The sequence below is a fragment of the Pinus tabuliformis genome, chromosome J (assembly GCF_031772625.1).
Source record: "Pinus tabuliformis cultivar Carrire ecotype Pingquan chromosome J, CPIR1, whole genome shotgun sequence".
NCBI lineage: Eukaryota > Viridiplantae > Streptophyta > Pinopsida > Pinales > Pinaceae > Pinus > Pinus tabuliformis.
This window is the reverse complement of record NC_142295.1, coordinates 1076468497-1076483814: the sequence shown is the minus strand read 5'-3', so window position 1 is coordinate 1076483814 and position 15318 is coordinate 1076468497. Positions and strand designations below refer to the sequence as shown.

The 15318-nt window shown below is 40.3% G+C and overlaps 1 protein-coding gene across 1 annotated transcript in view; it reads left to right on the top strand.

Moving 5' to 3' along the window:
• The window catches only part of LOC149230682 (D-lactate dehydrogenase [cytochrome], mitochondrial-like), a 223632-nt gene that overhangs the window by 116992 nt on the left and 91322 nt on the right, over positions 1-15318 (top strand). Inside the window, exon 6 of the mRNA XM_089381384.1 lies at positions 7540-7654. Coding sequence (XP_089237510.1) covers positions 7540-7654 — 115 coding nt within the window. The remainder of the gene's footprint in view (positions 1-7539; positions 7655-15318) is intronic.

Here is a 15318-nt window from a genome sequence, read left to right as displayed (position 1 = left end):
ACAATACAAATGGATTGGTGATTTGTACAAGAAAGGCAAACAAATAATAAAATTTATTACAAATCATAGCAATACCCATGGCCTTTTCCGCAGTCACTCAAGATTGGAGTTGTTGAAAATTGTGAAGACTAGATTTGGTAGCTATTACCTCACCTTCAGGCGCCTTTTGAAGGTATGAGAGTCATTGGCTAGCATGGTATCAAGTCCACATTGGCAGGTATTAAAGGAAAGGGCTACAAATGCAGCTGACAGGCGAGGTTTTGAACTGGTGGAGGAGGGCGCTCTTGATGGTTAGTTTTGGTCAAGTGTGAGGCAAGTATTGGATTTCACCAAGCCCATTTATCACATGATTCGGTTTGCAGATATAGATAAACCAGTGATTGGCGAGGTGTATGAGTAGATGGATACCATGTTGGGGCAAATAAAAGATATTGTTCATAACAGAGATCCCGACTTGTACAAACTGATTCACGATTTTGTGTGTACGGTGGAATAAACTTAATCTTCCACTACATTGCTTGGCGTATATCCTTACGCCAAAATACTACTCTACATCTTGGTTGAGCCAACCTGTACCAGCGGGTGGGATTAGGACCAAACCCCATTTAGATGCAGAGGTAACTAGAGGATATTTGGAAGCATTAGAAAAGTTGATACCTAACAGGGAGGAATGTGCAGCTGTGCGCCTTGAAATAGGCAAATACTTTAGTGGCACTGGTTTGTTTGGTAACTTCCATGCAATGGAAGACAGAGACAGATTTGATTCTCTCACATGGTGGGAAACATATGGCGGCCAGGGACTTTTGCCAAAATTGGCAAAAAAAGTTCTATCACAGGTTGTAAATACTTCTTCTGCAGAGAGGTGTTGGAGCACCTACAACTTCATACATAATGTGAAAAGAAACAGACTCAATGAAAACCGGGCAGAAAGCTTGGTTTATGTGCACTACAACTTGAGGTTGTTGAGTCATTACTGTGATTGGGCTTATGAGGATCCCACATATAAAATTTGGGACAACCACCCAGAGGATGACAATTTGGAGGATGGCACTATACATCTTGAAGAATTGGAAGAGGAACTTATAAGGGATGAAGATGAAGCAGCTGCAACAGCTATGCCACCTCCACCATCCAGTAGTAGTGCTCGAGTTTCGAGTCTTGTTCCTTTGCTGTTGCCACCTCCATCTACACCCTCACGTGGAGGGCATGTGCCTTCTAGTTCTGGTCGTCGGTCTGTGCGAGAGACTCCTAGAAGACCACCACGACTTGCTTATACAGGAGACTCTCATGGCAAGGGCCACATGTAAATTTACAGTTTACTTGTCTTTTCTAGTTTCTATTAGTTTTCATAACTGTTGAGTCTTGAGTCCTTGACTCTTGACTCTTGACTCTTTCATATCATAATGATATTTTTTGTAAACAATATATGACTGTGACAATGAAAGTTTGAAGTTTGCAATTATAACTCATTGGTAATGATTGTGAATTATGAATATGATGCTTCGTGAAAGACTAAAGTTGTTTCATTTCATTTCATTATTCATGTTTCATTTTATAACATTTCATTTCATGTTAACAATTAGAAGTTAGAACTTAGAAATATCTAAGATATTATTTCTTGTAATGGTTAAACTTAGCTTACAAGTACAACTTTGGTGATCAATGATGATAAATGTTATATATTGAATTTTCAATTTTGAAAGCTTGAAGTTGAAACTTTAAGATTGAATTTGATGAATCATGATTCACGAGACTCAATATGTTGCAGTTGTAATATGTATGTTACTAACTTGTGGACATGGTTGATGAAGATTATAACTTCTAGATGATTGATGTGATATGGTTCAATGATCAATCTATGTTTTTTTATATCTAATTCATCATTCTACATGTTTTTGTTGACATATATGTATCAAAAATTAAAAAATATATATATATATATATATATTAAAAAATCGCTTCGGGATTCGCTCCCAAACCGGGAGCTTCTGAAAATGTCGCTCCCGCTCCCGTTTTCGCTCCCGCTTCCCGCTTTCGCTCCCGCTCCCAAGTAACATTGGTCTGCTGGATTATATTTGTGTCGCAGAAATGGGTAGTCTGTGAGGGTCTTTTTCAAATGGGTTTTCCCCCTTGAGATGTAAAAAATGTAAAAAATCATGATGTAAAGTGTCTTGAGGGTTAGAAAAATAATTTATCCCCTCATAGGTCCTAGGTCCTAGGTAAATTTAAATTTTCCAGAGGCAAAATTCGTGGGTCCTTTAAAAAATTAAATCTTAACAGGTCCAGGGACTAAGGTTAATTGATTATTTTGCTAAATTTTATGCCTTGGGTCCCTGGGGTTAAGTCAAAGTCAAAATTTTGAGGAAATTAATGCAAAATTTTAATTTTTGAATTTATTAAAATGCATTTAATTGAAAAATTCGAAATTTCCTCAATATTTAAAATTTCGACAGATGAGATTAAAAGAAATTTTGATCCTCATCAATGGTCGAGATCACTTTGACAAGGATCACTCGAACTAGCCGTTGGAAGATTTATCTTTAAATAGGAGGTCATTTGTCAGTTGAGAGTCATCCTATCTTTTGATCGTGTACTAAGCGAAAAGCTCTTTTGTAATATTTTTTATGAGCAATAAAAAAAGACTTTGGGGTTAATTTCTGTTGGTGTTACTCTTCATGGGAATACTATAAGATGTGTCATTTTCATGCATAGATTTCTTTTTAGCCATTGATGATAGCTTTTTGAAAAGTGATTTGAGTACAGGTATCTTGCTCAGTCGTTGGGGTTTGAATGATAATTTAAGTTTAGAATATAATAGCAGGTATCTCTATTTATTTGAATTTTATTATTGTTTTCTCGCTCCATGTTGATGGTTAAATTGAGTTTTTGCAGGAAATCCTTGATTATTAGATCATCGGGTGTTCGGGGAAGTTCTCGGCTGAACCAACCAACTCCCGATCCGTGTTTTCTGAAGAGCCCAGCTTAAATTTGATCCCGGGCTCATCATAAGATTTTTTTTTTTAATGAGTGATGCATGAAGGGTTTTGAGCTCAATACCTCCTCTAAAATTCAAAAAAAAAATTAATTAAATTTTTCTTTGCTAAATAGTTAGATCTCGCTGTTGAGAGCCTCAGATTATCAGATCTGGGAGCGGAGTTGGACTCACACTCCCTAGATCCAATAGATCTGCCATTCATGTATATAGATCTGTAATTAATTTTAATTTTCTGACTTGGGTTTTCTGGGTTTTCGTTTTTTTTTTGTCATTGTATGTATCGTTTGGGTGTTTTATTGTTGTTTTGTTGCTACAAATCTGAGGAAGAAATTTGCATAGAGTCCAGATCTAGGCCCTGGAGGGTAAGATGTGGATCTATGGGGTTTGTCCATATCATTTTTGCAGGGATCATATCCAGATCTTGCAGTCCAAGAGTTTTAAATAATTTAAATTTAGATCTGGAAATTTCTTAATGGTTTCAGGGTTAAAACTGAAGCAAAAGGATTTAAAATTTTAAATTAAGATTGTTGGAATTTTTTTTAGAGGTTCTGGAGATTTAAAGAAGGTCTGGGCCACCATTTTGCAGATCGATTTGTTGCCTGGTCTTAGGATTTACTTTGCATTTCGATTTTATTTTTTAACAGAGCTCACAGTCTTTTGCTGCTGCCTACATTCTCTATAAATCTGTCTGCTATACTTGTGGCTCCCTGCTCAAGCTCCGTCCTCCCTCTGCGTTTCATTGGTTGTCCACCTCTAACCTGCAAACTAAAGCAGTGACTTCATTAAATCCATTCCCTTGCTGCCCCCTCACTGCCTGTTCGTTGAATGTTATTTGCTACTTGCTCCCTTTCAAGCCTGCAAAAGAGAGAAGAAAGCCCACGTCCTCTCCTTCTCCTTTTTCTCCAACATCTTGCTCGCTCCTCATCACTTTCCTCTTCAAACCCTGCGGCAGTCCCTCACCCTAATCCACTGTCCATCTCTTCCTTCACGCGTGATTGCCTTCTCCCTGCGGCTAGCCTTCCCTTCCGTCCATTTTCGCAGCCCTATCTGCAACCTTCCATAACCCCGCATCTCCCACTCCTCACGCTGTCCTTCAAGCCCGAGAACCCTCGCTGCCTATCCTCGTTGTATGCTAGCCTGCGTTTTCCTTCCTCTTTGCCATCCATCCGTTGCCATACTCCTTCGCTGTCTAAGCTACCGTTGAACCCTTCCATTACTTGCAAAACAACAAAGAAAAAAGATACGTTTCCTTTTTTTCTTATTTGTATACATGTACATTAGTTTAGGTTAGGTAATCTTAGGTTCTTTTTTGTATATTAGTGGTTTAGGTTTTAGTTAGTTCCCCTTTTAAATTCTTTTTGTTATGTTTTGGTTGGGTTTTTAGATATATGTTTTCGTAAAATCAATTTTTTTTAGTTAGATTCATATATTTTAAAAAAAAAAAAAAAAAAGAAAAAAATCGATTTTGTTTGCTTTTGATTTCATTTTTATTTTTTTTAATTTTGATTAAAAAATATAAAAGTCTTAAAAAACATTAAAAAAGTTTAAAAAATGCAAAAACATTTAAAAAATATAAAATTAGAAAAATTTTAAAACATTAAAAATTTCTAAAAGATTAAGAAAATCTCAAAATATTTTGTGATTGAGAATAAAATAAACTAAGGGGATTTGCGCTTTTACATTTAATATTTTAATGTGGCCTATGGCCCATTAAAATCTTAAAATTTTTAACCCTTTGATTCATTTTAACTTTGATTCATTTTTCCGTCACATTAAAAGATTTTGATTTCTTCATTCAACTAATTGCCTAAGGAATAATTAAAATTCTAATTTAAAGTTCCTTGGTGTTATTTGGTGATTAAATGCAATTTTCATGATTTTTCTATGGTCAAGGCGCGATAAATCATATTGACTGTTCTAGATCTTGGTCATTAACGATAATCATTTTAAATCTAGAATATCTTGTGTGATGCGGTGTTCGACATTTATATGGATTATTTATGATTGTCACTTTTCGTCACATATTGAAAATCGTTCTGGATAACTTGTTTTATTGATGGTTAATTCAAATATCGAAGGCACTGGTCTATAATTGTTTTTATCTTGTGGTCATGTCTTGTTTACGTTGGCGTTTAATCTATCAATCTGATTTAATTGTTTAGATTCATCAAGTTGTCCACCATTAAAATCTCCTAGAGCCTGTGTTTCACAGGCTATCCTCATCCATTTACCTTAGGGACTACCCCCCTTGACTTGCCTAGGAGAGAGTCTAAACGGAGTGAGTAAGGATTAAGAGTGACAACCCTTACTCTGAACGTTGTCGCGCTCCCTAGACATTTTGTGCGACAACAACTTGCATTTAAGAACTTACCTCCTAGAATAGGCTAGGTTGATAGACTCTTAGGGCACCCCTTTTCCAATTAGCTTGAGGGATTCAACTCTTCTTAGTGGTTAACACAGTGACCTTGTAGTCGTCAGAGCCACAGTCTCTGCAGTGCCAGAGGCATTGGGTGGGTGGAACAAAGGGGTAGGTATCGTTAATCAAGGCGCTGCCTGTCTCCCGTTGGCTTCCATTTCACAACCTACTCTGAGGACTGTTTCTCAAAATAGTTAAGGGAGTTGTTCTATTTAGATCAGACATGTATTTAAAAATAATAAAGATCATTGCATCACACAAATTCTAGGATTTGCATATCATACAAGTTAGTTGATCATTCAAGCAGCGGGTGTCCATCCAATTACTTGGCAATAATTTATATTAAGCAAGAATTGTGACTCCATAAGGCATTGGTCTCATATTTGAAAAATCTAATCTAATCATTAATCCTGCTAAGATTTTACCAAGTAGCTAGGCCACTCATCTGTGTCTCCCATGCAAGTTGGTTCCCAAGTTGTTTTCCTTCATTTCATTCCATAGGGACTACCCCCCATAGCCTGCTGTTAGGATATAGCTAGAATGGAGTGGGCAGGGGATCAGAGTGACAGCCTTTGCCCTGAGTGGTTGTCACAGTGTCTGTACAATCCGGGCGACAACAAGCCCCAAGTTGATGCTACACTAAGCATGAATGCCACATGGGTCATGACACAATAGGGTTTGTACAATCCCAAGGTGTTGCATCATCCAAGCTCAAGTGTTCACATGTCAGACACTCCTCTAAGCAAGATGGTGCATTCTCCAACAATGGCTTCTCAACTAAGCATTTCTCCACAACATATGTGCAAGGTGGCTTGAGTGCTGCTAAGGTTACGTGCCCAACTTGAAGTGCATATTTCCCTCCTCCAAGGTGGTTACCTCATGTCTCCTAAGTGTCCATCCTTCTCAACAAGTGTTCCCATGTAAAATATCTCAACTGCCACTTGTATACTAACTATCAAACGAAGAAGTGCACCTCTGTAGGACTGATCCCAAAGTAAGCTTGCACCTGCCAAGCTCTCCAAATGTAAATCAACCAAAATACAACACATTTTCTAGTGTACCTCAAGTCCTCCACATCACATTAAGTGCTCCCCTAGCTAGGCATGAACACTTTCAGAGAAACCAAAAGCTAATAGTGTGAAGTGCATCTCTAGCAAGGTTGTCTCCACCTGTGATGACAGAAAAATTGGGTGCTTTGATGTTTGATTATGTGTGTACATGGAGACAATTAGTTCAATCTTCAGCAATTCAATAATAATAATAATAATGAGCTGATATAACTTTATCACCCCCACATCTTCAATTAGTCATTACGTCATAACGATGACCTCATATGACTTTATAATACAACCGATAATTAGTCATTACGTCATAACGATGACCCCATATAACTTTATAATACGACCGATAATTTTTCACTGCATGTGCTTTTATTACAATGCCAATAAATACAACAGCACTAGAAACCAATTAGATTAAAAGACAAAACAAGACTTCACATCAAAACTGTGGCTAAAATGATCCCGATGATTTATTGTGGTATTCATGAATTCCTGATGGGTTTGAGAATTTGCTGGAACATAGAATAAGACAAAGCAGTACTAATAATCAAAGCAAAAGATTTACACTAAGATTAAGTCAGTTTGCAGTGCACATTTTGTCATAGGTTGTCGCTCTTATTTGTCAATTATAATCCAGAACAACTAATAGCTGAATAAGGATGGTGGCTTTGTATACCTTACACAGAATTAGATCAGAAGGTCACACAAATGATGTGAGGTCATGACGGTTATGGGAGAGGTTGGACGAGCGCTTGTTTGTATTACCCTATCACAAGCATATTTGAATTACTTTGTCTTGTCTTGTGTTAGTTGTTTTATTTTTTTCCGATTTATTTGTACCTGTTGTATATACTATACACTCAATTATTAGTAGAGTATGTTGCATATATTTCTGAGGGTTTTATTAAATTTCTGTTGTATTCTAAAGATGACATGCACACTACAATGCACTAGTCAAAATAATTTCTTTGCTACGTTTCATTACTTCATGCTTCTTCCTCAGAGTAACTTTCATTATATGTTGGCAAGAGTAGTGATTTTTCTTGTTCCCGAGGTCTAAAATGCAGAATGTCAAAGCATTGCATCTTGAAGATATGGATGTTGTAGTTGAGCCAGGCATTGGATGGATAGAGCTAAATGAATATTTATTACCCTATGGTCTATTCTTCCCTCTGGATCCTGGTAAGGCTATTTATTCCTTTTTTATGATCTTGCATTAACTGTGTGATGTTCAGTGGAATGTATCATTGATTGGATTAGAGTTTATGCTTGTTCAGGTGGAAATGTTAAAATCTTATCTCTGCAGATGTATAACTATCTTCTACGAGTGAATGATTTTTATTTTTCTCACACAAGACAGACTACCTATGTCATGAGAAGGAAAGTTTTTTTGGTTGAAGATCCTATTCATTGTTTAAGCCAAATCCAAGAATTCTTTATCAAGAACATACATGCCTGATTCTAACTTCCAGCTTCTTTCCCAGACTTAGACTTACATAGTTCTGTCCCACTCCAGTTTGTAATTGTCTCTATTGATGTAGGTGCCTAGGGGTCTTGTACCTTCTGTTTGTTGTTCAAATGCAGGCTTCACTTTGCAAACACATGATGTATACATAGCCATAACATATTCTGTGTTAATAACTATTGACATTGTTCCATTGATGTTCAAACTTTCTATGTTATATATGGCTTCCTTAGCCATTTTAATGATATCCTAAAAGGAATATTGTCAGAGTTTAAGTTGCTTGCTTTATTTTGTTGTCAACCAAATCAGGATTTCAGAACTTCCAAACTGTTTTCATGGATACAAAATTACTGGAAGACGGCTACCATAATATTGATCAACATATGAAGACTGCAAACCTGAAAGGGTATTGTTGTATGTATTATTTTTATTTGATTCTTACATAAGGCTATCCATCACTATCCCTCTTTATGCCTTCTCCTGTGAAAGTTGGCAATGTTTGGATTTCAATAGCACTCTAAAATCCTTGCCTGCACATCTTTGATATCGAACCTTACCCCTGCCACAAAGGAATCTAATCTGAACTATAGATGTATAACTAACATTAATGTTTATCTGAAGGTGGAATTCTTACCTATTTCATGCCACATTAGAGCTTCACAAACAACATAAATATATCTGTCATGCAAGATGTGAAGTCCAAATGCCAATGTTCAGGCATTGTCTTTGACTTCTTGAGGTAAAGAATGAATTGTTGATTTAGAATCAACGGATGATATGGTTAACTGACAAATTTTCTTCATGAAGGTGAGGCAAAAATTGTCAAGTGATCTTAGTTAAGTTCTTACTTCTGTTAAAAACCTCGGAGTTGAAGCAATCATACATTTAGTGGATGCCAACTGAAAAGAATGATTGTGGATCTTGTTAAATAAACATTGATTCAATGCTTCCCTTGTCTATAAAAATGAAAGTCATTGATAAAATTTGTTTAATGATATGCAGAACAGTGCTGACTGTAATTTCTCCAGCCAATTTACATGGTTTGGAAACACAAGATAAAACACGATAATTTTATCATCATCCAACAAATGACCAGAAAAGTGGGCAAATAGGAGTAAAAGAGTACACATCTAGTGTAGGTGAAAGTGGGAGTGTGGAAGTACCTCCTACTCAATAGTGAAAGAAGAAAAAAATAAAGACTTAAGTGTCTAGCTAAAAGCTAAATGTTAAGCTAAGAGAAGCTGTGAAGTAAGGTGCAACTATAAGAAAGATGCTAGAAACAATGCTATTAGAACTGGACCATTCGTCAAACTGGTAGGGCTCAAAAAAATATGTGTTGATTTGTGGTAGCATCGGATGTGCTATAGCCATGAAAATTGGTGGAGAGGCTAAGACACATAAGATCTCTAGGACCCAAAAATCGTTTGGGGAAATTCCACTCGGTTGGAGAGATATTAAAATAATTAATATTTTTAATGGAGTTCTTAAGTCTAAACTCAGGAAAATTAAAATATTAATGGGTATTAATATAAAACTGCGTGAGAATGTTCTAAATAACATGGATCAAACCAAATCTAATCTTAGCCGTTGATTAGGGACTTAATCTCGGCCGTTGAAGACTCAACAGGAAAAATATAAGAGGAGGCTTGAGGGTCAGTTGGAGATACGCCATATTGATCAGTCAGTTTGATTTTCTGGAGTAGGGTTTGCTGAGAGAATCGAACCAGTGATCTGTTGCAGCGAGGGGTAGTTCGGCACGAGGCCGAGAATAAATAGCAGAGAGGCAGAGATAGTGCTAGAGAAACAACGCAAAGCCTGGGAAGGCTGACGCAGAGGCAACTGGGAGCTACGCACAGGCTGAGGAAGGCCAGCGGGGGTGATGCAGAGGGCCAGAGGGCTGATGCAGAGAGCCAAGATGCTGAGGCAGAGGCATCAGTACTGAGGCTAGCAGAGCTGGTGTAGGGTCAAGAGGCAACCCTGGGTGATTTTCGTGGGGCAGACTGAGTGCTAGTGAGCTGGGAAGGGTGACATAGTCCCTGCAGAGTGACACGGAGCAGTAGAGAAGCTTGGAGCATCTTTCGCTATCTAGCTAAGGAACTGCCGTAGTTGCTGTGGGATCGATCATCCTCTGACTGATCAGCTGGAATCTCTGTCTCTGTGGACAGGTACTTCTGCTGTGGGCATTCTTTGTTGGGTGAGCCATTTCTGACACCCTAGTTGTATTCAGAAACTGCATAATAATAAAACCCTCATATCTGTTGCATCGGTTTTCCCACATTGGGTTTTTTCGGGGACGATTGTCCAAAAATAACAGTGTCCCTTGTGTGATTGTCTCAGTTATTTCAACTGTTGATCTGTATATGTGTTAAGGCTGTATTTGTGTTTATTTTCGGTATTTATATTTATAAATAACTTGTTAATGAAAAGAACAAGTAGGAGAAAATAAACCAGATAACGCAGTAGGGATTTCTGATGTGTCAGACTTAGAAATTTCAACATGGTATAAGAGCATTGCAGATCACAGGAGGATTGAAGGCACCAGTAGAAATTTTAAGAATTTGCATTAGTCGCAGCTGTCCCGAGAGACAACGTTGTTCCAGAGCAGAAGCAAAAGAGAAGAAGGGACGCAGAGGGCCTGCGTCATCATTTCGAGCCAAAAAGAGGGTCAGCGCAGATGCAGAGAGGGGCAGGTCAGACCTACGCAGTGCCCAACCATTGTTGATTTGGAGTAGCATTGGATGTTCTCTAGCCACGAAAATTGGTGGAGAGGCTAAAGTACATGAGATCTCCAATACCCAGAAATGGTTTGGGCAGATTCTAAACAGTTTGGGAGATATTAAAATAATTAATATTTTTAATGGAGTTCCTAAGTCTAAACTTAGGGAAAATAAAATATTAATGTGAATTAATATAAAACTGTGTTAGAAGGGTCCAAAAGTCATGGATCAAGACATAATTAATCTTAGTCGTTGATTAGGGACTTAATCTTGGCCGTTGAATTGTCAACGAGAAAAGTATAAGAGGAGGCTTGAGGGTCACTTGGAGAACACACCGAGTTGATCAAGATTTCAATTTTCTGGGGCAGGGTTTGCTGAGGAAGTCAAAAGAGTGATTAGAGTTGCAGCTGAGGGATAGTGAATATAGAAGCAGAGAGGTAGAGATAGTACCAAGAGGATTAGCGCAGAAGCTGGGAGAGAGGGACGCAGAGGCAGCCAGAGGTTCACGCAGAGGCAGCCAGGAGCTGCACAGTGCCTCAGAGAGCCAGCGTCGGTGACACATAGGTTCTAAGGGTTGATGCAATGCCTCCAGAGGCTGATGCAGGGAGAGCTAGTGTGACGCTGGGCCAGAAAGGGCTAACGCAGTCACTAGAGGCTGACGCTGTGGTTTTCATGGGGCAGATTGGAGCTGGGGTTTCAGCTGGAACATCTGTCTTCGACTGAGAGGTACTACTGCCGAGATTATTCTCTATTGGGTGAGACGGTTTTGGCACCCAGGTTGTATTCAGAAACTGCTTAATAATTAAAATCCTCAGATAGCTGCACCGGTTTTCCCACATTGGGTTTTCTGGGGACATTAGTCCAAAAACAACGGTGTCACTTGTGTGCTTGTTATGTTTCCTTTTGTTGATGATCTATAATGTGTTGAGCATGTACTTGTATTTATTTTCAGTATTTACATGGTAAATAACTTGTTAATTAATTAGAACAAGTAGGTAGAAATAAATCAGAAAAGTACATGAAGGGTTTCTAACAGATAGAATTAGAAATTCCAACAATCATCTTTCTCATCCAGACAGGATCGACGTTGTGCCCAGGAGGAGCAGATTCTGCCTTTGCCGGGATTTCGCAGAGCCTGAAAGGCTCAATTTCTTCAGTTGTCGGGGCTTGGGGAGCTGTGGGCAGATTGTGATTGAGAAGATGGTGGGGTGTTGTTTCTTTCAGTGTAGAACAATACCTAAGGAGATAGAACCAAGGTAGAGGGAGTCGCTACCTTGACGGATTTCTAGCCAAGATATCCAGATCCGAGTTGCAGTTGCAAGGAGTGTTGGGCGCGGGATCCCCCAAGGAAAGTTTTGGGGCTTAAAGCTCAGATTTTGGTCACAAATTGTAACTCCGATGTAAAGACTCCGCATTTTGTGGGCGCGGAACGCATAGCTTGTAAAAGAGTCATAGGGTTGTCCGCCCTCAATTTTGTGATGTAATGTCGGCTATGGAGATCTACCCATGGTCCGCGGACCATGGGATTGTATAAATAGAGCGAGGCTCTAAGTAGTAAAAACATTTAAGAATCTAAGGATGGAATAGAAGCATAGCGGAAGATCTAAGGGTAAAGTCGAGTCTTTGGGTCGTAGAGTAGGAGAAAGCTCTACACTTGAGTGCGCAGAGGCCTAGTAGTCCGCAGCTGAGTGCGCGGACCCCTGCAGCTGAGTGCGCAGGGCGAGTCGAGTCTGTAATAGTTGGAAGCATTAATAAAGAGAAGTTTTATATCATTCCTGTGTATTTATTTCTTGTTTTCTGCATTGAATGTATTGGGTATGAATTGCATTTCTACTGTTTATATGATGCGCGAACATATGTGACTGTGATAATTAAGTGAATGTGAGATAAAGTATCTGTTTATGCGAAGTTAACTAAGATCTTTAAGAAGATAAGTAAGATCCGCGATATAGTTTGGGGAAATAGCGTAAATCGCTGCCATAGTAGCGCGAAAGCACCTCAACCCCTAGTTAGGGCTGCGCGAAGGCGATTATAACAAATCACGAAGGTCTTGCAGGTTAGCACAGTGCGCGAAGTGACCTGCGCGAAGGTAGGCACAGTTGGACTAAATTGACACCTTAGACATCTCAAGGGTGCGGAAACTTGGTTCCAGCATCCCCCCATACTGCTTCGGGTGAGACTTCAGTCCGCGCTCCGTGGGCTGATGCTGAAAGGGCCAGTAGTGTAGGGATTTGTTTGGCTAAATAACTCCGAACTTGGGTCAAGCCCCATCAAGCCAACAAGGAGGATTGGAGAGAAGCGGTTCGACAGTTGGCAAGAGGATTTCTAGGAGGGAAATCAAGACTTAGAGGGAGATTTCCAGGAGGGAAGTCGAAACTCAGAGGGAGTCAAGAAGAGGAGCTAAAATGGCAGTGAACAAACTAAGGGATCAGAACAGGTTGGACGAGGCTTCCAACTTTGTCATCTGGAAGGCCAGGATCTTGGCAATCCTGGATCGACATTGTATCCAGGACTTTACCTCGAGAAACATGGCTATCCCGGTCGACCCAGTTGAGAATGAGAAGTATGAGGATGCAATGGCGAGGGCAAAATGCATGATCCTAGACGGGGTCAAAGATCATGTCATACCACATATTGTTGAAAAGAACACAACAAAGGACATGTGGGATACCTTGAAGACCTTGTATCAGGGCACTTCCATGCAGCGAAAGATGCTATTGGAAAATCAGCTGCGGTCGTATCAGATGCAGAAGGGAGAGCAGATAGATCCATTCATTTTCAGGTTGCAGGAGATTCGCGACCAGCTTACTTCCGAGGGGTCTACACCGGATCTAGAATTTATGGGTAGGACTTCCCTGAATGCATTCTCTGAGGAGTGGGAGACATTTGTCCAAAGTATTTTGGGAGGGCCGCTCTTCCAAGATGGGAGGAGATGTGGGCAACTCTTTTCCAAGAAGAGTTCAGGCGAATGACCAAGGTGGGGAGTAGTGGCAAGGGAGGTCGAATCAAGAAAGAGGAGGAGGAGGATGCAACTCTAGCATCTACGGGACAACAGGGGAAGAGGAAGAAGAAGGACATCTCCAAGGTGAAGTGCTTCCATTGTGGGGAGTTGGGACATTATGCATCCCAGTGTCCTAGGAAGAAAAACAAAGGAGAGGCTTCCGATTCTAAGGCAGCTCCAGCTAAGGCGGAGAAAGAGGTCGAGACTAATGATGACTGTGCCATGAATGCTCATGCACCTCTAGAGAAGAGGTGGGGAGACATCGAGTTGTAATCAGGAGGACTACATACTAGGGGCAGGATCCTTGAGGTGCCCAAACTCTTGGATCATATCCGCCTACGGGAGCCTTTCACGTTAGTAGTAGGATGACAGGGATTGAGTGGAGCAAAGTGTAGTGGAGCAACAAAGGAGTGCTTGGGTGCAGAAATCTAAGGCAACGCAGTGGAGGTTGCAGCAGTGCGAGAGACACAGAGGTGTATGCAGCAACGCAGTAGCAGCAGAGGGAGCACAAGATGGCAGCAGAGGCAGCTTCAGTTTCACGAGGCTTCCAGATTGACTGGGATGTTAGTAGGTGGGAGAAGTCAGTTACTTACTTCTCAGTAACTGAGTTGCAGTGCAGCAGTTAGCAGTGACAGTGCTAGTGGAAGCATGGGCATCATATTGAGAGGGAGCTGTAGTACAGATGTGGCAGTGGTAGTGTCATGGGCAACAGTATAGGAAGCAACAGTGCAGATGATGTCAGGCAGCAGGCCAAGCATCAACACAGGTACCGGTGAGAAGGATCAGTGTGATGTTTCCATGGTGAAGCATTACTAGAGCACATTCCTCGCTAAGAGGGAGTGTTGATTTGTGGTAGCATCGGATGTGCTCTAGCCATGAAAATTGGTGGAGAGGTTAAGGCACATAAGATCTCCAAGACCAAGAAATCGTTTGGGTAAATTCCACTCAGTCGAGAGATATTAAAATAATTAATATTTTTAATGGGGTTCCTAAGTCTAAACTTAGGAAAATTAAAATATTAATGGGTATTAATATAAAACTGGGTGAGAATGTTCTAAATGACATGGATCAAGCCAAATCTAACCTTGGCCGTTGATTATGGACTTAATCTCGGCCGTTGAAGACTCAACAGGAAAAATATAAGAGGAGGCTTGAGGGTCACTTGGAGATACACCATATTGATCAATCAGTACGATTTTCTGGAGCAGGGTTTGCTGAGAGAATCAAACCAGTGATCTGTTGCAGCGAGAGGTAGTTCGGCACGAGGCCGAGAATACATAGCAGAGAGGCAGAGATAGTGCTAGAGAAACAACGCAGAGCTTGGGAAGGCTGACGCAGAGGCAGATGGGAGCTACGCAGAGGCTGAGGAAGGCCAGCGGGGGTGATACAAAGGGCCAGAGGGCTGACGCAGAGGCATCAGTAGCTGCGCAGAGACTAGCAGAGCTGACGTAGGGTCAAGAGGCAACCCTGGGTGATTTCGTGGGGCAGACTGACTGTTAGTGAGCTGGGAAGGGTGACATAGTCCCTGCAGAGTGACGCAGAGCAGTAGAGAAGCTTGGAGCAGCTTTTGCTGTCTAGCTAAGGAGCTGTCGTAGTTGCTGTGGGATCGATCATCCTATGAGTGATCAGCCGGAATATTTGTCTCCGAGGAGAGGTACTTTTG